The sequence below is a fragment of the Staurois parvus genome, unplaced genomic scaffold, assembly GCF_062004578.1.
Source record: "Staurois parvus isolate SC_StPar_1 unplaced genomic scaffold, SC_StPar_1.0 ptg000205l, whole genome shotgun sequence".
Classification (NCBI taxonomy): Eukaryota; Metazoa; Chordata; class Amphibia; order Anura; family Ranidae; genus Staurois; species Staurois parvus.
Window position 1 is genome coordinate 750780 of NW_028318001.1, and position 22593 is coordinate 773372.

General features: G+C 40.6%; 1 protein-coding gene across 1 annotated transcript in view; it reads left to right on the forward strand.

Annotated features, from left to right (window-relative positions):
• Positions 1 to 21320, forward strand: part of SPIDR (scaffold protein involved in DNA repair) — a 770885-nt gene extending 749565 nt beyond the window's left edge. The window contains exons 12-17 of the mRNA XM_089678484.1: positions 6851 to 7055; positions 7450 to 7596; positions 9558 to 9651; positions 13449 to 13563; positions 17736 to 17789; positions 20973 to 21320. Of these exons, the coding sequence (XP_089534610.1) occupies positions 6851 to 7055; positions 7450 to 7596; positions 9558 to 9651; positions 13449 to 13563; positions 17736 to 17789; positions 20973 to 21122 (765 nt within the window). The 3' untranslated portion in view covers positions 21123 to 21320. The remainder of the gene's footprint in view (positions 1 to 6850; positions 7056 to 7449; positions 7597 to 9557; positions 9652 to 13448; positions 13564 to 17735; positions 17790 to 20972) is intronic.
• Positions 21321 to 22593: the final 1273 nt, after the last annotated feature.

A 22593-nucleotide genomic window follows, 5' to 3' on the forward strand; every position in this document is an offset into this window, starting at 1 on the left:
AAAGAAATAGGGAGGCTGTCAGTACTGACCTCCTTCTGAAAATACTATTTGCCTGGTTCCATCACTGATCCATTAGCTTCAATACTGTGTTCCTGTTCCATAACAAGAATATAGATCGGAAATTTTTTTTTTCACTTGCTGTGATCTGAATCCAGTCTATGATGCTAAGTACTGAAGTTAGAGAAAATTATGACGGACAGGAAACTAGCATTCCTAGAAGGAGGTCAGCAGTGACAACTCCTCTACTCCCCTCAGCCCCAGTTAACTTTGATCACACCATAACCCATATTGTTATGTGTTTTTTAAATGCTGCTCATTTTATTCATAATACCATTCAGTTGACTTTAAGGAAGGGGAAAATGCATAAAAAAATGCAACCTGTCTGATTTTGTTTCCACATCATGCCATAATACAACGTGTAAGTGAAGCTGTGCTCCATTAAAGAGCATTGCTTTCTGAGTGATCCTGTATTTTGCATTGTTACCAGCATGAACATGAATTTAGTTTTTTATGTGCCTTTATTGTATCAACATTGAATAAGGACATTATATCCGGTGTTGTCACCCAGAAAATAAGAGGGAAGTAATAAAGAAAATATTGATGACACTCGCCTAACAAGCTGGTCTCTGTGAGCTGTGAGTGGGAGCGATCCCTGGCAGGCAGTTTCTGATGAATGTAAACTTGTGTGGGAGAGGCTTTGGTTCAGTAATCATCCAGGTTCAACTTGTCATTACAACTTTATTTTTTCTCTGTGAGATTTATGTGCTTCTCTTTTGTTAACTTTTTGAACTTTCTGGTTACCTAACAAACCATTATATTTTGCTCATGAGATAGCAGCAAAGACAGCTATAACATCCAGTAAAATACACTCCACTTATAAGGCTATGAATGTGCACATTATACATATGATAAATTATAGGTATTGCATAAATCAAACACTGTACTGGGAAACATTGAGGTACTTTGAGCCACTAAACTGAATCAAATATGCAGATTAGGTTTTCTGATCAGCTGATTTCCCATGCTTTATGCTTATTTAAGATCATCTAGAATTAGGAGCAACTAGAATTTTTAAAAAGTCAACAATGACTGGTTAAAAATTGCTGTTGCTTGGTGTCACTAGTAATTGGCTGGCAGTTTCCAATTCCGACTGCTCGAACAGTAGCCACACATGGTGCTATACATTTATCAATGTACATGTGTTACATGGTTGTTTATGTTCATAGAGTAATACTAAGGTGAACTTCCACTTTAAAGGAGAAGTGCGGGAAATAAAAACAAAAAAATATATATACAGTACCTTGAAAAAGTATTCATAACCCTTGAAATTTTCCACATTTTGTCATGTTACAACCAAAAACGTAAATGTTTTTTATTAGGATTTCATGAGATAGACCAACACAATGTGGCATATAATTGTGAAGTGGAACAAAAATGTTAAATGGTTTTCAAAATTTTTTACAAATAAATATCTGAAAAGTGTGGTATGCATTTGTATTCAGCCCCCTTTACTCTGATACCCCTAACTAACCAACCCCTAATTGACCAATGACATCACAAAACAACTTGTCCACGCCTTGGTTTTATCCCTCCTTGATTACTGCAACTCCCTCTTCACTGGTCTACCATTACACAAGTTATCCCCTTTTCAGTCTATTATGAATGCTGCTGCTTCACTTATACACCTTACCAACCGATCAGTGACTGCTGCCCCTCTCTGCCAATCCCTTCATTGGCTTCCACTAACCCAACGTATAAAATTCAAGATACTAACCACAGCTTACAAAGCCATCCTCAACACTTCCCCTAGCTACATCACCAACCTCATCCGCAGATATCGCCTGCTCCGCTCTTCGCAAGACATATTCCTCTCTAGCTCCCTCATCAATTCCTCCCACGCTCGCCTCCAGGACTTCTCCAGAGCCTCTCCCATCCTCTGGAACTCCCTACCGCAGTATGTCCAGTCAGCCTCCACTCTTTCTGCCTTCAGGTGATCTTTGAAAACTCACTCAGGGAAACCTACCCCACCTTCACCTAAGAACTGTACTTGAATCACTTTCACCAGATCATCCCCCGCAGCTATCACCCTTTGTATCACCTCCCCCTTCCTTTAGATTGTAAGCTCCACGAGCAAAGCCCTCCTATTCCTTCTGTAATGAAATGTATTGTAATTGTACTGTCTCCCTTATATTGTAAAGCGCTGCGCAAGCTGTTGGAGCTATATAAATTCTGTATAAAATCCTGTATAATAACTAAAATCTAGTGGAATCAGTTGCCTTCTGAAGTCACCTAATTAGTAAATAGAGTCCACCTGTGTGTAATTTAATCTCAGTAATAATACAGCGGTTCTGTGAAGCCCTAAGAGGTTTGTTAGAGAACATTAGTGAACAACATCATGAAGGCCAAGGAATACACCAGACAGGTCAGGGATAAAGTCATAGAGAGGTTTAAAGCAGGGTTAGGTAATAAAAAAATATCCCAAGCTTTCAACATCTCACAGAGCACTGTTCAATCCATCATCCGAAAAATGGAATGGCACAACTGCAAACCGACCAAGACATGGCCGTCGTCCTAAATTGACATGCCAGGCAATGAGAACATTTATCAGAGAAGCAGCCAAGAGACCCATCTTAATTCTGGAGGAGCTGCAGAGAGCCACAGCTCAGGTGGGAAAATTGTCCACTGGACAACTATTAGTCATGCACTCCATAAATCTGGCCTTTATGGAAGAGTGGCAAGAAGAAAGCCATTGTTGAAAGAAAGCCATAATAAGTACTGTTTGCAGTTTGCGAGCCATGGGGCGGACACAGCAAACACATGGAAGAAGGTGCTCTGGTCAGATGAGACCGAAACTGAACTTTTTTGCCTAAGAGCAAAATGCTATGTGTGGCGGAAAACTAACACTGCACATCATCCTGAACACACATCCCCACTGTGAAACGTGGTGGTAGCATAATGATGTGGGGATGCTTTTCTTCGGCAGGGACAGAGAAGCTGGTCAGAGTTGATAGGAAGATGGATGGAGCCAAATACAGGGCAATCTTAGAAGAAAACCTGTTACAGTCTGCAGAAGACTTGAGACTGGGGTGGCGGTTCACTTTCCAGCAGGACAACAACCCTTAACCAATTCAATACCAGGCAATTTTACACCTTCCTGCCCAGGCCAGTTTTCAGGTTGCAAAAAAAATTTAAAAAATTAGTTTCACTATTTTTTTTTTTACATATTGTCACCAGTGCAGTACAGCGTCATCATATAACTGGCATGGCGGTGATCAGGGACACTGACTGGTGACAGTATGGAAAAAAAAAAAATATATATATTTTTTATTATTTTTTATTACATTTTTTTTTTTTAAGATTTATTTTTCATATTTCACTATGACCAAAGTACTACAATGTTACCATAGTAACATTGTACTACTTTGGGGAAGTGATCAGTATTTTTTTTTTACACAATTTGCTTATATCAAAGAATTACTTTGCTATAAGCAAGCATTTACCTAAATTACATCGATTCATTCAGGGTTTTCTTTTTTTTTTTTTTTTGTGCTTAGCTGTGATTTGGCCACAGCTAATTACATGACATGTGCATGTGATTAGCTGTGACCATTCATATACAATGGATGGCATGAATGAAGCCATCCATTGTATACAACTGTCATGTGACCTGCTGTGATTGGTCACAGCAGGTCACATGGTACCGGCAACAGGGGCTGATACCCAGATCTGTCATCGGCCGTGTCCGAGGTACACGGCCAGTGACAGATCGCGCCGCTGCGCGTCCACCTGGAACGCTGATGACATTTGCCGGTCGCTATTCGGCCATAGGGCGGGCGGCAAATGGTTAACATACAGCCAGAGCTACAATGGAATGGTTTAGATCAAAGCATATTCATGTGTTAGAATGGCCCAGTCAAAGTCCAGACCTAAATCAAATTGAGAATCTGTGGCAAGACTTGAAAATTGCTGTTCACAGACGCTCTCCATCCAATCTGACAGAGCTTGAGCTATTTTGCATGATGCACACCACACTTTTCAGATCTTTATTTGTAAAAAAAAATTTCAAAAACCATGTATTATTTTCCTTCCACTTCACAATTACTTTGTGGCACTTTTTGGTCTATCACATAAAATCCCAATAAAATACATTTACATTTTTGGTTGTAACATGACAAAATGTGGAAAATTTCAAGGGGTATGAATACTTTTTCAAGGCACTGTACTCACGTTTATGGCTGCAGCATTAGTTTGATGCTACAGCTGTCCCCTGTCGGCTTTTAGCCCAAGAACTGAGCAATCCTGTGACTGCTGATAGTTCAGTTTTTGAGTCCGCTCTGCCTCTCCAGCGCTCACTGGAGCACCAGGCAAGAAAGGAGATGGGAGCAAATGGCTCAGGCTGTTTTGTCAGGATACACCCAGAGGCTGGAGTGGCTTGGTGACATCAGCCAGCTTTGGGCTTTAGCCTGCTGTCGGCTGATTCTAGGTCACAGGAGAGCACAAGTAAATACACCCCTGTGACCAACAAGAGAAGTACGCCCCAAAGAGCTCATTTAAATGCAATCTTTTGTCTGTGATGTTGGATCCAAGGCAAATAAATTATTGAATTAAGCTTAATGATGTAACAAAATTAGACTGAGCATATTTGGGAATTGGACAGATAAAAGGTTAACAAAAGGAAAACAATACTGATATGTGTAAAAGTATATTTATCGAGAGACCCAGTTTGACATAAACTGTCCTTTTATATGTTATGAGAATTATGATTAAAATGGAATTCCAGTCAAATACTAACTAAGCCTGAACCTACTTTCCACCCCAATTTTAAGCTTATTCTATCTACCCTGTGAAAGGAAAGATCTGTATACATATACAGTGGGGTAAAAAAGTATTTAGTCAGCCACCAATTGTGCAAGTTCTCCCACTTAAAAAGATGAGAGAGGCCTGTAATTGGCATCATAGGTAGACCTCAACTATGAGAGACAAAATGAGAAAACAAATCCAGACAATCACATTGGCTGATTTGGAAAGAATTTATTTGCAAATTATGGTGGAAAATAAGTATTTGGTCAATATCAAAAGTTCATCTCAATACTTTGTTATATATCCTTTGTTGGCAATGACAGAGGTCAAACGTTTCCTGTAAGTCTTCACAAGGTTGGCACACACTGTTGCTGGTATGTTGGCCCATTCCTCCATGCAGATCTTCTCTAGAGCAGTGATGTTTTGGGGCTGTCGCTGGGCAACACGGACTTTCAACTCCCTCCAAAGGTTTTCTATGGGGTTGAGATCTGCAGACTGGCTAGGCCACTCCAGGACCTTGAAATGCTTCTTACGAAGCCACTCCTTCGTTGCCCGGGTGGTATGTTTGGGATCATTGTCATGTTGGAAGACCCAGCCACGTTTCATCTTCAATGCCCTTGCTGATGGAAGGAGGTTTGCACTCAAAATCTCACGATACATGGCCCCATTTATTCTGTCCTGTACATGGATCAGTCGTCCTGGTCCCTTTGCGGAGAAACAGCCCCAAAACATGATGTTGCCACCCCCATGCTTCACAGTTGGTACGGTGTTCTTTGGATGCAACTCAGCATTCTCTCTCCTCCAAACACGACAAGTTGTGTTTCTACCAAACAGTTCTATTTTGGTTTCATCTGACCATATGACATTCTCCCAATTCTCTTCTGGATCATCCAAATGCTCTCTAGCAAACTTCAGACGGGCCCGGACATGTACTGGCTTAAGCAGGGGGACACGTCTGGCACTGCAGGATCTGAGTCCCTGGCGGCGTAGTGTGTTACTGATGGTAACCTTTGTTACGTTGGTCCCAGCTCTCTGCAGGTCATTCACTAGGTCCCCCCGTGTGGTCCTGGGACTTTTGCTCACCGTTCTTGTGATCATTTTGACCCCACGGGGTGAGATCTTGCGTGGAGCCCCAGATCGAGGGAGATTATCAGTGGTCTTGTATGTCTTCCGTTTTCTAATTATTGCTCCCACAGTTGATTTGTTCACACCAAGCTGCTTGCCTATTGCAGATTCAGTCTTCCCAGCCTCGTGCAGGTCTACAATTTTGTTTCTGGTGTCCTTCGACAGCTCTTTGGTCTTCACCATAGTGGAGTTTGGAGTGTGACTGTTTGAGGTTGTGGACAGGTGTCTTTGATACTGATAACAAGTTCAAACAGGTGCCATTGATACAGGTAATGAGTGCAGGACAGAGGAGCCTCTTAAAGAAGAATGTACAGGTCTCTGAGAGCCAGAAATCTTGCTTGTTTGTAGGTGACCAAATACTTATTTTCCACCATAATTTGCGAATAAATTCTTTCCAAATCAGCCAATGTGATTGTCTGGATTTGTTTTCTCATTTTGTCTCTCATAGTTGAGGTCTACCTATGATGCCAATTACAGGCCTCTCTCATCTTTTTAAGTGGGAGAACTTGCACAATTGGTGGCTGACTAAATACTTTTTTGCCCCACTGTATATCCTGAGGCCACTCCAGTCCAGTCACAGTTGGGTCTTAGCACCGGTTTCAGCATAGAGGAGGGACAGTTGACAACAGATGCCCCATGGTAGGCCAAAGGGTGATGTCATCGCCCAGACTCTGTAGCCTCTTTGTCTGCAATCTCTCCTCTTTACTGATGCTGGCTGCTGGAGAGATCATGTGATCGGACCAGACTGAATTGCCCTCAACATAGGTAAATATAGACATAATTGCTTTACAGGGTAGTTAGGAGGGTGGGAGTAGGTTTAGGATTAGTATTTGACTATACTTCCACTTTAGGTGTATCATCAACACCTGATCTTATTCTTCTATAGTAAAAGGAAACCTTTAGTAATAGAATTTTCACATTACAGATACAAGGTAACTTGCCAATGCAAAAGGAGTTTTGGATATATGTGACGGATGCTACCCTTCAGACGATGGCAGATACATCTGGAATCCCTAAAATTCTCTCAGTGTGTGTCTTGCCTTCTTGTGCAGTGGACACTAGGGTGCTAGAAGCCCTTTCCAAAAAGTTATCTTGCAAGATGTTTTTTAAAGATGCAGTAAAAGAGAACAGTAAGTTACCAGAGTACCAGAATATCTTCTCAAAACTGGAAAGTATAGATATGTTACCCTTGTATACGTGTATTGAAAAAAAAAAGATATATAAATTGATCTGCTGGTGCAGCCGGTGGTGCTCTTGCTATGGGATTGTTGCGGATTCCTTTATAAGTCAGGACTAATTTTGGGATTCAGAGTAAAGAGCATTTTGTAAAGACCTGTTTAAAAATGTAATTTAATTTAGACCATATATTGCCTATTGTCTTTGCTTTGCAGTATACTTTAGATTTATTTATTTTTTTAATTCTATGAAACTATGCTTTCATTTAGTTACATTAGTCAACAGCTACTTTTATAGGTGATTGTGCAGCACAAATTTTGTTTTAATTTTTTTTTTTTTTTTTGGCAGGCAGGATCATTTGTGTAGAACGCACAGTGCTTTCATTACAAAAGCCCCTTTTATCCCATGCTTCTGGTATTAATGAGCTGACTGGCCCTGTTGTACTGGACAAACTGGATTCTGCAACAGAGGCAAACTCCCTGCGCATTGTGACAGGTTGGTACTGGGAGAAAAATGACAGGCACATGTCATTAAGCACCGTCTTAATGTGAGTCAGATAAGGTCTGTGCAAAAATGCTGTTACTGAAGTGTCTGCAACATGTCAGTGCAAATTAGATTGCCTCTTTTAACTAAATGTATTATGTATTATTCCTAATATTTAATTACAAAATAATAGGTGTGTCATTTTCTAACAAGGTCAGTTCTAAAAATGTTAGTTTACATGAACAATGAATGTTCATATTTGAGTCAAAAGTTAGCAACAAAGGCTAGAAAGTTATTTTGCTGTATTTCAATCTCCCAGACTTATTTTCAGATGCTTGCAGAAGCTTCTGTCTTTGCCCTACTGGCTGGCATCTGTGTTTAATATTGTGTGAAACTTGCAATCAAGAACAGTTAGATAAATTGTTTCAGGGCATTGTTTATAGTGTGGTGCCAATTAGCATGGCTAATTACCACACTTAGAAATCCACATTGTTGCTTACAAAAAATCAGTTCCAATTTTCTTCATACAGTGTTAAGATACTGTGTTTTTGGTTTTATTAGACTGCTTAAAACTTAGGCAAGGGAGCTGCATTCTGGTATCTACTGTACGCTTTTAGCTTGTTCAGTCTGTAGGATGGAATGCTGAGGTAAGTATCCTTCTCCGGGTAACCCTAAACAGCTTAGGCTGGTTTTCATTGGTTTGCATAAGTCATAGTGCATTATAATTGGGAGCATGCTGGATACCACAGTATCTTCAAGATCACCAAAATACTAGACCTTAGGGCAGGGTGCTGAACCTTTTGAAGAGCAAGGCCAACTTAAGTGATTTGGTAACAGATCGCAGGCCACAATAAAATTAAATGGTTCAAAATGTACAATTTTTATTTTGAATAGCATGATGAATGTTTTTCTCTTGCAGCCGCTGAATGCCAATGGGAGGGACAGGAGGAGAAGCCGACTGACTCTACACCAGTTGAGGAGGGGGTGGTAAAAATACATCTCAACTCTGGGGTTTTACTGCTCTCCATCTCCAGGCTGCTAAAAAGGTCCCCAGCATGGAGTGCACTTGGTATCACTCTGCCTCAGACAGGGGCCGGTGCTACAGAGGAAGCATTGGCTCCTGCTCCCTCTGCGGCTGCCTCCTTCCTCCACTACCGGCACCAGCTTAATGCACTCTGATGCTCTGGGATGGCAGATCGGCAAGCCCAGATGACAGTCAACGGGTTGCCAACCCCGGGCATGCACTTCCGTGCTTTGAGGTCGAGGGCCACATCAAAGGGTTCTGCAGTTCACAGGATGAGCACCCTTGCCTTAGGTGTTTGAGTAGTTCTGCAAGTGATCTGTCCAGAAGCTGTCCTTTTGTAGGCTGTATCCAAAAGTTCTCCTTTGTAGTTTAAAGTGGGGTACCCCCTTCCCCTAAAACTCACATCATCATGCATCCCTGTATGCCTAACTCATGCTGGTGCCACAATGCTTTGCAGCTGTGGCAATTATACCTCAGGCTGTAGAGTTTGACAGGTAGCACCACCTGTCAAACTCACATAATGAGATCAATGGGACCACAATGCAACCACGAGCCAAATGCCTGGCTTGCAGTTGCAGCATGGTCCTGCAATTCAGTATTGCTAATGTAGAAAAAAAAGGTATCAGGAGGCGGCAGTAATGCCTCCTGAATGCCTGCCAGCTGACGATGTACCTTCCTCTAAAATGTGATCCACATGTCTAGCTGCCATGTGGTAAGCCTGTTCCACCAAAAATGTGTATGGGAAAGCCTCTCGGTCAAACCTAGTGATTCGGAGGTGTTACAAATAGGCAGGCGGGTCAAGGCTCTCAACCCATTCAGTCATATTATTTAATAAATTGCTTGTGTGCCTACTGCTAAAAAGGTGATTGTCTGCTTATATACTATATAAAACCATGTCACTTTCCTAAATTGCTTGCAGCAAGTTAACATTTTGTAATTGTTTCCACAGGAATTATTAATGGAGTTAATGAGAGAGAATCTTTTTCTTGGCCAGTGTGTAACTTATGTGGAAGCAGTAAGCTACAGCCTTGGGATTCAGACAGGTAAATTATCTTAAGACCCCACGCATACAGACACTTAGTTCCCAATGCGCTGAGGCAAAAAATCCCTGCACATGCTGCATTCAGCCACCAATACAAGTGAATGGCTATAGATGGCTGTGCTAGGGTAAACACTGAAGGTATCGGCAACCTGCTTGCCTGAGTACAACATTGTACAGCCATTCACTTGTACTGGTGGCTGCACATAGCACATGCAGCTCCTTGGGCATGTCAAAAAAGGAGATCGTAGGATACTCTATTTCTGGCACATCAATAGTTACTTTTCTGTACTTGTATCATTTTCAATGGTATAAAATTTACAAAAAATGCATGCATTTTTTTTTCATTCTGCCTTGACATACATTTAAAGATACCTGTCTCCAGATGTTTTATCTTGGTTTGATATTATTTTAAGAAGAGTACAGCACAAAGTGAGCCCATGCAAGGTGCAACAGCATATGACAAAATCATAAAGCAAATAATCAATAAAAACAGAGAAAACCTGAGGTGTAAATTCCCAAGAGAGGTTACAAAACAAACATATTCAGAGAACAGCTCAAAGGGATGCCATGGGCATTGTGCAGTAGGTCCACAACTGCGAAGAGCAGTGAGTAGAAGACTAAGAAGAGGAAGGTGTAATTATACAGAAAAAAGGCCTAAGACAAGGGGTAAGAAGAGGGATTGGAGACGGAAGGTGAAAATGGGTTCATCACCCACAGACCCAGTCCAAGGATTCAAATGAAAATTAATTACATGCACAGGCTAACAGGGTCTGTGTTGGCAGGGAGTAGTCACAGGTTTATTTCAACAAAGATTTTCCCATAAGGTTATATGTGCATATTTTATGCATATTCACATGTAAAATCCTCCCTTGTGTAGACATCCAAAAGCCTTGAGATTGCTGCTGGGTGCCACCATTTGGATGTGATGTCACTAGCCCAATCAGATTCAGAGCTATCACTTAAGTTGCATTCTTTAATAATCCCCTTTGCTCCTCTCTGGCAGCTACATAAAAACTAAATTTTTCTTTGCTTTTAACTGCATTTTTTGGTTGGTGACAGTATAACTGCAGGTTTAACTTCACTTTAAATAGTTTGTTTGAGCCAAGGTGGCCAAACTAAACTATTTCCATTACAGAAAGATCCAGCTGCTGTGTGCACTGTAAAATACTGTAGTAGCATTTGCTAAAGGCAGTACGTGGTGCTGGGTTGTGACAGCAGTACAGATGACTTCTCGTTTACTGCTGGAAAAGAGAGTCAGGCTTAGTCCTTCTCCACCACTCAGGAGAAAACGTGTATATTTATTGATGAATACAAGGCTTCCTCTGATTGTCTGAGGTGGACATCTGGGTGGCTGACGTCACAATTTCCACCTCTACTGCATCTATAGAGTAGCAACATAATCACCATTGGACAGCAGTAGTGTTAGATGGACTGGGATATTTAGATGAACTTTACATGAGTCACTTCCAAATTAAAGCCTAACTTCAGCTAAAACTTTTTAAACAGTTACAGAAGCAGAGTTTTTCTTTTGGGATAAAAGTTTAAAAAAATTAACAAAATATGACCATTATAAGCACCCCTGTCAGTATTAAATATTTTATCTCAACACTCAACTGCCACTTTTACTGGACATCTTGATTTTTTAAAGGAAGCTGAAAAAAAAAACAGATTTACTGGCAGGGTCAACAAGTACTAAAACTATGTTCTGTGAGGATTTAGAAAAAAGAAAAAACTTCTGTGTTAATGCTAGTGACAGATTTCATGATATATGGATAGAGTATGGAGAATTTTGGATAGAGTATGGATGGATTAAAACCCCTGTCATCTGTGTCCCATTGGGAAGATATGCCTTCACTTCCTGTCCCATAGTCAAAACAGGAAGTAAGAGGAAATCCCTGCAAATAAAGGGAATCCACTGGCCCCCCCAGGTCAGCAGAACTAGTTGTCTCCATTGGAAGATTTACCCTCTATTACCATTCTGGGAACAACCCAAAATTTGGGATTTTCTTTTACTTTTATTTTTGGTGATAATGGTTAACAGGGCTGATAGAGAGGGTGAATCCCCCTAACAGAAGCACAGTCAACAACAAAAACCTGACAGGTGTTTTAATCCCTCTCCACACTGTCCAAAAACATAAAATAGGTTTTGCCTTTAGCTAAACCTTCAGCATTTGTCCTGATTTCAAAACACAATTAGTAATACAGGATCTCAGTCTAGACCAGCCTTTCTCAATCTTTTTTTTTTACCCCAGAGGAACCCTTAAAATAATTTTTAGGTCTTGGGGAACTCCTTTTAAAAAAAATTCATCAGGTGTCCATGGGAAAATCTCGAATGCATTGGTGGTCAGTCAGTCAGTGGTGTCATTCTGCTGGCTCTGCCAAGTAGCGTTGGATCTGGAACAATGCAGGCATCAGATAGAAGGTTGATAAGCCACAACTCAAAGGACCCCTACACACCTCTGGAGGAACCCTGGGATTCCATGGAACCCTGGTTGAGAATGTCTGGTCTAGACAATGGGTTATGCAGTTGCCTTCAGGTGTATGGACCGTGGTAAACAAAGTTGAAAGGACAGCCCCAGTATAACCCTTCCCATATCTATGACGTCTCAGTTTTGTGCCAGTGTTCTTAGGTGATGGACATATTTTCCACCACTTTTATTTCTGAAGATTCTGAAAGCATGTTTCTAGCTGCTACATGATACATAGTTACTGCAGCTCCCCTATTTGCAGCTTTCACTTCAATGTTCACTCCATGTCACTTCTGTGGTGCTTGAGATATGCTGACCAGAACACCAGTCCAGTGCTGATGAAGTTCTGTATATACCATTCAAGGATAAGTTCACCTTTTGGCTAAAAATAATAAATGCACATTTTTTTTGCAGGTAAAAAAATGTTCATTTATTATTTTTGTCCAAAGGAGCCTGTAAAGCATTGCACCAGCGATCAGTAGATTGCTGATGCCATGCAGGTCTCCTTCAGACCTGTCAGAATATCTGCTTGCTGACAAGAAGCTTCAATGAACTACCACGGCGCTCCACAGTGTCGTGGTAGTTCATTGAAAACTACAAGCCCACAGCTGCTAAGACTGCCAGGACTTGTAGGCACTCATTCACAGAACACTGTGAATGAGTGATGCGGCCGTGTGGGCGGAAACAGGTGGAACATGTAACATTTTTCAAAGGTGAACTTATCCTTTTAGGCCATGTGGGCCTAAAAACAGGTGCAACATGTAACATGTTCCAAAGGTGAACTTATCCTTTAAATGGTGTCCATGGTTTGTTTTTATGGTTTGGTAAAGACCATGTAATGCTTTAAATCCCCCGTGGTTATTGCATACACTCCATAGGCTTGCCATTCATTCAGAGGCTGCATTTAGCCCAGTTTATTTGATAGCTCAGAGATCTAGCCCAGATTAATTGGACATATTTCCTAGATAGCATTGCTTGAAGTCCCTATACTTAATACTTCAGTGAAGTTATTGTAACATGCCTATATAACACCTGCAAATGCCTGTTATTTCACACAAGACCTGCTATCTGATTATCACAAGCAACACTTAGATCTGTGACACAGAGTGAGAAAGTTGGGCAATTTATGCTCACCCTTATACCTTTTTTATTATGAAGTGCATATTGAACATTTGTATTTACTGCATGACCTTTTGACTTTCAAATTCTGGGATATTGTGATTTATGTGATTAGATTTTAGTTATTTAATTTCGTGTTAGATTACAGTATATGCTTTTCTCCTCCAATTATGTTTTTTTTTTTTCTTTCCTTACATTTGGTGCCCTACAGGCACAAGTACTTCTGTCGCCATTGTGCTGCAGATGTAAGCTCCCCAGTTATCAGGATGCAGCTTGAAGTATATCTGCAATGTGAATTAACTCCAGATCATAAAGTAAGATTAAAGGTAAGCCTGATATTTGGCCTAATAAATCTTGATTAGCATCTGGGACCTCTGTGGACCAGAACTGAACCAGTTGTCCTAAATCTTTCTAATGTTGCAGCCTGCTTAAAGCATATTTATAGCCCACGCTTTTTTTCTGTTTGTTTTGGATGGAATGGGGAAGGGTTAAAATCCATGTCAGTTTTGTATTCCCTGGGTGTGTCCCATTGGGGAGAATTCCCTTTATGTCCTGTTCTGAAGACACAACAGGAAGTGAGAGAAGATCTGTACAAATTTAGTGGGATTGTCTCAGAGACAAATGATCCATTGGAATATTCACCCCCACCTCCTGTTCTGGTGACAACTGTAATAACTTGGTTTCAAATCAGTTTATGCACCAGTGATATTGGTGATCAAGACAAAGGGAGAGTATAAATCTATGAAGCAATAAAAACATGACAGAAGATCTAACTCTTCACTGTTCAAAACTGAAAATGTTTAGACTACACATACACTTTAACTATTGTGTTAAAGGTGTAAAAACTCCCTTTCCCCAGTGTTCTTTAAAAGCACAGCTAGTCATTATAAGAATCCCAGAACTTTTAAAAGCACAGCTATCATACATTCATTATAATAAACCCAGAACTTCAGTATATAGGGTAAATCTGCTTATTTCCCTCTGCTTCCAATGCAGTTCTCAGTCCCTGAGTGAGCTATTGCTGGTTGGGCATGTATGAAAATACTGACATTAACAAAGTCATAGAATCTTATGGGGGTTGGATTAGTGGATTAGGAGAACCTAGAAGGGAATATAAAGTTATAGTGTATCACAAGAGTGTGCTCATCTACAGCTACAGGCTTATTTTGTTTTTCATGCACATTTGATAAGTGTGCGTTAAACTACAGTCATGTATAACAATACTGTTATATTTCACATATAGAATGGTATTTGTAAATCCAACTGATCATTGACTTGGTGACCATAGATTGATAGCATCTATGATTGTTGTCTATGGATTGATATTTACAAGCCATTTTTATGAGCCGTGGAGTGCTAGTAAACTAAACCCATAACAGTAAAATCAGTATGTATATGCAGTAAAGCATGCTTGTTATACATAGGAGTTAATCCTCTACATTGTGTGAAAAAGGCTGTTTGATCCTGTCTTCTCTGAATCTCCAATTCTTTGACTTTCCCCAATCCATCTACTGATAGCACAGAACCAGAGCTGGGAAAAGGGGTGGGCAGGATGGGGTGGCTGCCCTGGGAGCACCAGTGCACCACCCTGATACAAGGCATTTTTCCAAGTGGATGACTACTGGGGATAGCATTCCCTAAGCTTGCACATAATCGGGGGGGGGGGGGGACAACACAGTTTGGCTTCTTTGCCCTGGAAGCTGGATGACCTCATCCCAGCACTGCACAGAGCCCTTGAAGTCACTCTGCACATGCTCAGTTTGGGGTGTATTGCTAGAGAGTTGTTTTTTCTTTGGGAGGGTGCATATGATCGGCACAGGGCCAATCAGCAGTGTCCATAGGGTCAGGGGTGATGCAGACTCATATAGGATAGTGAGAGTTGAATGAAAACTCCTCATACAAGCGTTAACCAGTGCTCAGCCGGACACTGATAAAAGTCACAAGATTGCTATGTACTGCTGATGTGAATAGGTATTTAGCAGTTTATATTTGCTAAAATAATTGTTCTGTGTAATGTGGGACACCAGACATAGTGAATGCAGGGTCATGGGTTAAATAACACATTAACCCCTTCATGTCGACGTAACACAAATATGCGGCCTCACAGAACTGGGCATTTTTCCGTGGGGCCGCATATTTGCATACCTGTCTTTGTGCTGGGAGCACTCCACAGGGCGCGCTCCCAGCACAAAGAGTGCAGTGTCACTGAGAGCCTTGGGTCCCATTCTAACGATCAGGACCCAGGATTCCCGATTCCGGGTCACATGACCGCTGTGATAGCCTCTGATTGGCTATCCCAGTGATCAGTCATTGCACAGCCCGGCCCCCTTGTTTTTTCTCTCTCTAACTCCTGGCATAGAGGGGAAAAAAATATTTGTAAAAAAAAAAAAAGATATTTAAAAATAAAATAAAAAAAAAAACCTAGATCAAGGTTTGATCTAGTTCAGTGCCAGGGTTAGTGTTTGGGTCAAAGTCAAAAGGTCAGGGTCAAAGGTCAGGATTTTTAAAACAATTAATGTCAGTGTGTTTTAGGTAAAAAAAACAAAATGCGACACTATTGTTTCTGGGCTGTGTTGCGAACGTGCGCACCAGAGGCAGGACGCAGCCTCCATTTTGTTAAGAATCTCCATTTTCTCCCCCCATTCTTTCCCCCCTCCCTCTCTGAGAGGCACAGTGACATATGGCAGTGTGTGTGTGTGTGTTAAGTGTGTCACAGGCAGAGCACAGCAGGGAACCCCAGAGCTATAAAACATTTCTGAGCAAAATTCCGGGTTGTCTACCAGAGCTGTACAATTTAGCACCTCGTATAAGATAAGGCAAGCTTTCCCAGGAATTCAAGGCATTCCAACGAAGCACGAATCAGATAAACACTTTTCAAAATCCATTTTCCCCTATGTCTCATTTCTTGGAATATGAGAGACTTACATAAAAATCAGACATATCGTCAGATTGGCTAAGAGGAGACGAACAATTTGATGGGTCACTCTCCTTGTCTCGAATACATAGGAAAGCAGAAAAGTAAATCTCGGGAACCATTCAGTGTAGAATTTCATAATTCATATCTAATCATTCCCCAGACGTGTCTGCATAATAATCTACCCGTGGGTGGAATGTCACTCGTGCATAGGAAAAGTTAGCAAAATATGAGTTACGAGAGATTCTGGCTGTAGTTGAGGTATCCGCCCGACGACCTCTCCCTAAACGGGTCATTGGTCCATGGCTTTAGAGGCACCCCCTGCTGGGGGACTACAAAATGGGCTGTAAGGCCTAAGAGAGTTAAGTTGAAGAATTCTCCCATTTAACATTAATACCACCTGGGGAGACCCGTACCCTTTTGTTCTGAAACTTGATCTGCTAACCCAGGACTTTGGCAAGCACTTTAACCCTTTAAACTCTCTGTTATCTCTTTGCTGTGCTGTTGTTCTCTGTATATTTATATATATATATATTACATCTTTTTCTGTAAATATTTTTATTGCGCCCCTTTTTGACTTTTTCAGTGATAAATCTTCCCTTCTGAAACTGTTGAACTGTTTCTATAGCTCTTAATTGCAATTTACGAATTCCTGCCTCTAAAGAGAACGCTACTGTGTTTGTTTAACCCTCTGTATAACTGGCCTGCGGTGACCGTGTTATCCAGACGACTACCTCAACCCTTATAGTGTTATTGCGGATATTGCCGAGTTTCCTCTTTCTCTGTACTAAAAGGAGGTGGTGGCAGTGTGAAGGGTTAATTGCGTAATTAACCTGACCCAGTAACAATCGCTCAGGTTGCATCGATTGTGGTCCAATTAGCTGGAAAATCGTTGTGCAGGTTGCAGCTGGGTTTGGCATTGTTACGCACGTGACATCGCGGTTTTAGATTGGCTAGTCCTTCGGTCACGAGTTTGGTGAGAAGGACTGGGGTCTGACACCGCGGTCGTCGCATATTGGTGACAGCGATCGTGGGATCGTCGCATATTGGTGGCAGCGGTCCCGCGTCCGTCACAGGCTGTACTATGAGTACAAACAACAAATAACAAACACATTCAGTACATGGTATTGCTGTGATCGTCAAGAGCTGGAGAATTTATTTGGGGTTTTTCTTTGGTGGTAGGTTATGGTAGTAAAAAGAAACACACAGCTAAATGAAAAAAAATATTTTTTTTTTTACTATTTTGGGCCAGTTTTACTTTTGATAATAAAGAAAAATCATGAGATAGCCAATAAAACTTACCACCAAATGAAAGCCCAATTTGTCCTGAAAAAAACAAGGTATAATTCACCTGGATGCACAAAGTAGTTGAGATCATATGTACAGTTTTACGAACACATGTCAATGTTGCAAAATTGTACTTAGGCATTTAGATTTGTTTTACCCTTAGGCATGAAGGGGTTAAGAACAGGTAAAATCCATACAACAGTTTGGTTTACCACTGTATAAGATGAAAGTATTTATTACACTGTTCATTACTTTTTTCATTATCATGTTGTTTCATGCATTCTCATTTCCTCACAGCTGCAGCAGAATACCATTTCTTCTATTCTGAGTTCTTGCTCCAGTGAAGATGGGGTATGTTTTATGCAAGTATTCTCATCAAATCGGAAATGACAAATGAATGTGCTATCCACTGGTCAGTCTACTGCTAAAGATTGTTTCTTTAGAAGGTTGAGCTGCCAGGATGATGTCAGCATTTGTTCTTACCATGACCAACTTCTGACTCTTCTGAAGTTAGGAAGGCAATGCAGTTAGTATTTTTTTTAAGATACCTGTCAGGATAAGTACTCCATTGTCATCTTGGAACATGCATGCAAAGAGTGGTACATTAACTGGCTGCATCCTGTTTTCCGTTATAACGTATTTTGAAATCCTGAAAACTGACTGAATTCACTAAGGGTCAAGATGGAGTAATGATAAGGAAGGATGATGGCCCTGGGACATGCACTTTTAAAGTAAACCAACACAATAATCTTGCAATAGTGCAAAAGATAAAACTATATATGACAGCAGCTAATTTAATTTTCAAAAGGATCCCCCAAGAATGCCAAACTAGCAATATTTGTAAAAATAAATAGCGCTCACCTTAACCTAAATATAGTATCTCCTTAATAGTCAACGCTTTCGTGATGGGAAATGTATTGAATGGGAGTATCACTCTTCAGTATAACACCCATATCTTCTAAATAGTGAATTGTTCCACAAAGCAGATCTAAGGAGTAGCTCAAATATACATATGTTGTAGCAATTAAAAATTGGCGTTCAGGTAAATGCATTAATACCTCATAGGTTTGTGCACATAAATAAGCGGATATAGATTTGCCTACAGCTCTCTGTAGGAGCAGTCAATAGTAAGGTTCAAAGAAATAAAAAATTTGGGGCCCCAGCTGGAGGCCTCGAAACACAAGCAGCAGTGTACCTATATTATTGGCGCGCATGTGCCAGAGATATCACTGGGTTTCTATGATACTACGCAACCACCAGCTGTTATGTTTCTTTCCTAATATGTTCCATTTTAAGGCTAAATTAATATTTTTCCAGAAAATAGCAAGGGGCCCCAATAAGTATAAAAACACTGTACAGTTTTGTAAAATGTTAATTTTATCATCTTACCTTCCAGGTAGCTATCCCCATGGCCTGCCTTGTTGATAGGATGTGGAAACTTTGGCTTTCCCTCTTGAAATGATGGGATTGCTAACTGGGAGTTTTTCAGCCAGGCTTCTGGAAGAACATTTTGGGGGAGGGGGGTGTTCTACAGGTATGACAATAAAATGCATATCTAAATTAAAAAATATATATATTCAAGCTCACCAATCTTTAGCTGATGTTGCTGTGTATTTTGCCTTTTTCTGGCTTCTTTCATTTATTTCAACCTTATATTTCTGTCATTATCACATTTCCTGTACTAGGGTGACAACGTTCACTTCCTATACTCTGTCAATATAAGGGCATCAATGTCACCTTAGACTGGTCGCTCCTCATCTTTATAAAGCTGAGGGAGGTGTTCTGTACGGCATACAGGGTAGAAATAGGCATGGCTGAACACCACTTAAAATTTTATTGCATCAAAGGCAGAGTGCACAGAAAGGTGCAAGCTCACTATATTTTTTGGCATGGTCAACCAGTATTTTCTGTACTTGCAGTATTTTGAAATGCACATGTACTGCAGAGATGTACTGAATGTTTTTTTTTTTTTTTTATGTCCAGACATACACATTATGGGATCATTTACATGGATGCAGAGGCCCGTAAAGTGTGAATAGCCGTTTATGTGTGTGCAGGCAGCCTGTGTTAGTCAATCGAGACACAGTGGTTGTACCGATTCACCCACACATGTTAGCGGGACAGGTCAGCAGGGACCGGAGCACAGAGCAGCTCCATGCTGCTCCTGACGCATAAAGAACTGGCTCTTCATGATAAAAAGGCCTATGCTCCCATGTGAATGAGTCCTACATTTTTTTGTATTACAGATTTCTCACAACTTGTAGATAATGTGTAGGCAACAAGACTATCAATTAGCAGTACTAGGCTATTTGATTGTTATGGAGTTGAGCACAAAATTTGGTATATACCAGTTAAAAGGTATGCCTGTCATGGCACTGTTTACTGGGTCTTACAATTTGAATGCAATTGGAAGTAGTACTATTACAATTGCAGCCACTGTAGGACCCAGTACAAAAAGAAGCCTGTGTGTTTTGTTTCTGCCATAAACAGTGTACTTTGGATTTTTCCTAAAGAGTACATTCAGAAATGGGTTGATAGTGCGGAAAAAGGCTGAATTGGACTCCGCAATGACTCTGTTCTCTGATAGAACAGGCAGTTGGGTAGTTTATAAAGCCTGCCCTGATATGTTGTTTTCCACAGTAACATCAGTCTCATTGGTCTCCTCTACCTCCTATAGCTGTCATGTTTGGGACAGCGGCTGCTGATCCTTTTGTCCAACGGTTTGTGCATGAATGTATAACTAGCCTAGTATACCTATGGATGGTCTTAATTGTGGACAACTGATGTGATAGTGAATTCATGGTGAAAGAGAGAGATCAAACAAACTATTAGAAGTAATACAAAGCTGTATAATTGTAAAACCAGTGTCTAGCTTTCTGATTTGGTTACTGCTTAAATCTCAGTGGATAGGGCTTTAAGGCTGGATGGGTGGGCAGATGTCTAAAAGCAATAGATGGTGAAATATCTGCCCACTCAATATTGCATTGATGGGGACACATAACTCATTATGATCTTCTATCATATGAAGTGTGGATGCAGTACATGTACTGTGAGCAAAATGTAATGAGCTACACCCAATTCTGCCGTGATTTTCCAACACTAAGGCCATATTGTTGTAAGCAATGCTTGTTTGTCCATAATCTCTTGCAGCTATCTGACATTGTATAGCTCTGAGATCATTTGTAAGAACCATATCACCCCACAAGGCACAGTACATGGAAAAGGGTTATCTAATGCAATCATGAGTAATGTACAAGGTACCTGCATAACCTTTGCTAGTACTAACCCTCATTCATTGATAAGGAGCACTGTGTAATTGCAATGGAAATAAAATAGAGTTATCAACACCAGACATTGTACAATAATCCTGCATTTGAGCTCAGACATTTGCCTCACCTGTGCTCAACTGTCTGGGCTGTAAAAGGCAATAAAGAGGGAGAGGACCTTGCTGCATGATTTTTATCTGAACTATGTACTTGTTTGAACAAAATGTACAGTTCTGTTTGCTGAGTACACATAACTTTTTATCTACAGCGCTATGAGGTGAGTGTCGTCCTGGGGAGGCAGGTGGGGCCTGTGCCCTGCTACATCCAGCATGTGAACAGAAGCGTGGCCCTGGAGGAGATCTGCCTTCTGCAAGCAGGAACTCCTGAGCGTCAAGGGCGTCTGGACTTTCCTGTATAGTTATTGGTTAACCTATTGAACACAATTTATACTGAAATTGTGTTTTAATGAATGCACTAAACTAGGCAGGAACAAATGGCAACAGCCAAAGAGCTAGAAGCGTCAGTAAATCATCACGTTACTAGTGCCTTCAGTAGAGCCTCCCCTTCTCTATGTAAATAACAGGGACAAGTTTTAATAAAAACCTTTTTTGTAAAAGCTGTCATTTGTGTCTTACTTTTTGCTGCAAAACCACTGCTTGCAATATATATTTACAAAGAATATGAGTTAAATGTACCCTCATCTGGGTCAGTTTTCTGTCTGTATGACATCATGTAGTGTGTTCACTCCCCTAATTCAAGTATAGAGTTCTCATGTATGCCAGAGGGTATGCTGTAAATTTGTACAAATACCCATAATAGAGAAATAATAGCTGGAATATAGCTTGTTATAGGCAATACAACTAACCACCCACAGGACTTAAAGGTTACAGTGGATATTAGAGGATGACTTAAATTGATATATTAGAGCTTGTTTACACCATAATATGTGTGGTTAAACACATGCATTGTCTCCACTGTATTAAAGCAGCCAGTTCATTTTAAATGGGCCCAAACATTCCTCAATGCTTGTAAAGTGGCTGCAATATGCAGAGCATTCACATCTGTGTGCTGTGGTGTAGAAACTTTTTTTTTTTGCAAACTACATCAAGGTGTCATTAAAAATAAATGGCGGTGCCAATTTGCTATGTTACCATGTGGAGTTATTGCATGCACGGTTGTGTGAATGAGCCCTTAACCATCATGTCAAACTCAAATTTTCCTGGTAAGTCACACCAGGCATTTTTTTCATGGTAGGTGTGTAGAAATTGGATTCATAGATGAGGCATGTGTGTCTATCGCTCCAACTTCATCCCCTACTGAAATTAAAAACAAAAGGAATGTTTCATATCATAACATCTATACAACCTTGAAGGGCCTGTGTTGGTCAGTTTACCCATGTGTCACACATCTTACCCAATGTTTTAAATGGACACATTTTGTTCTTCAGGCTGAGTTCATACCTGAAATGTATGCGCTACATCAAGAATGAAGTTGAGTTCAATGGGAAAGTGCAGGTTAGTGACCCTGAATTGGCCCCCCCTTATCATACCATTGTGAACAAGGCCCATGGAAAATTTATACTAGTGTGAACAAGGCCCATGGAAACCAGTGCATTTCTTTGCAGTGTAAACCAGCCCTTCCCATGAAAAATTACTGTACACCTGTTAGTAGCTCTCAGGTGCTAATGACCTGATACAGCCTTTTCAAGTTATTCATTAACTAGAATTGTGATATGAAATCTATGAGAAGACAGTTACTTAGTTTGATTGTCTAGATTATAGTTTCACAGTCCACATCATGCATGGCCTTATGGAATTTAAGACTAGGTAAACCAATATTGACACCATTTAACTCATTCCACCCCATACAACAAAGCACTGGAGACATAA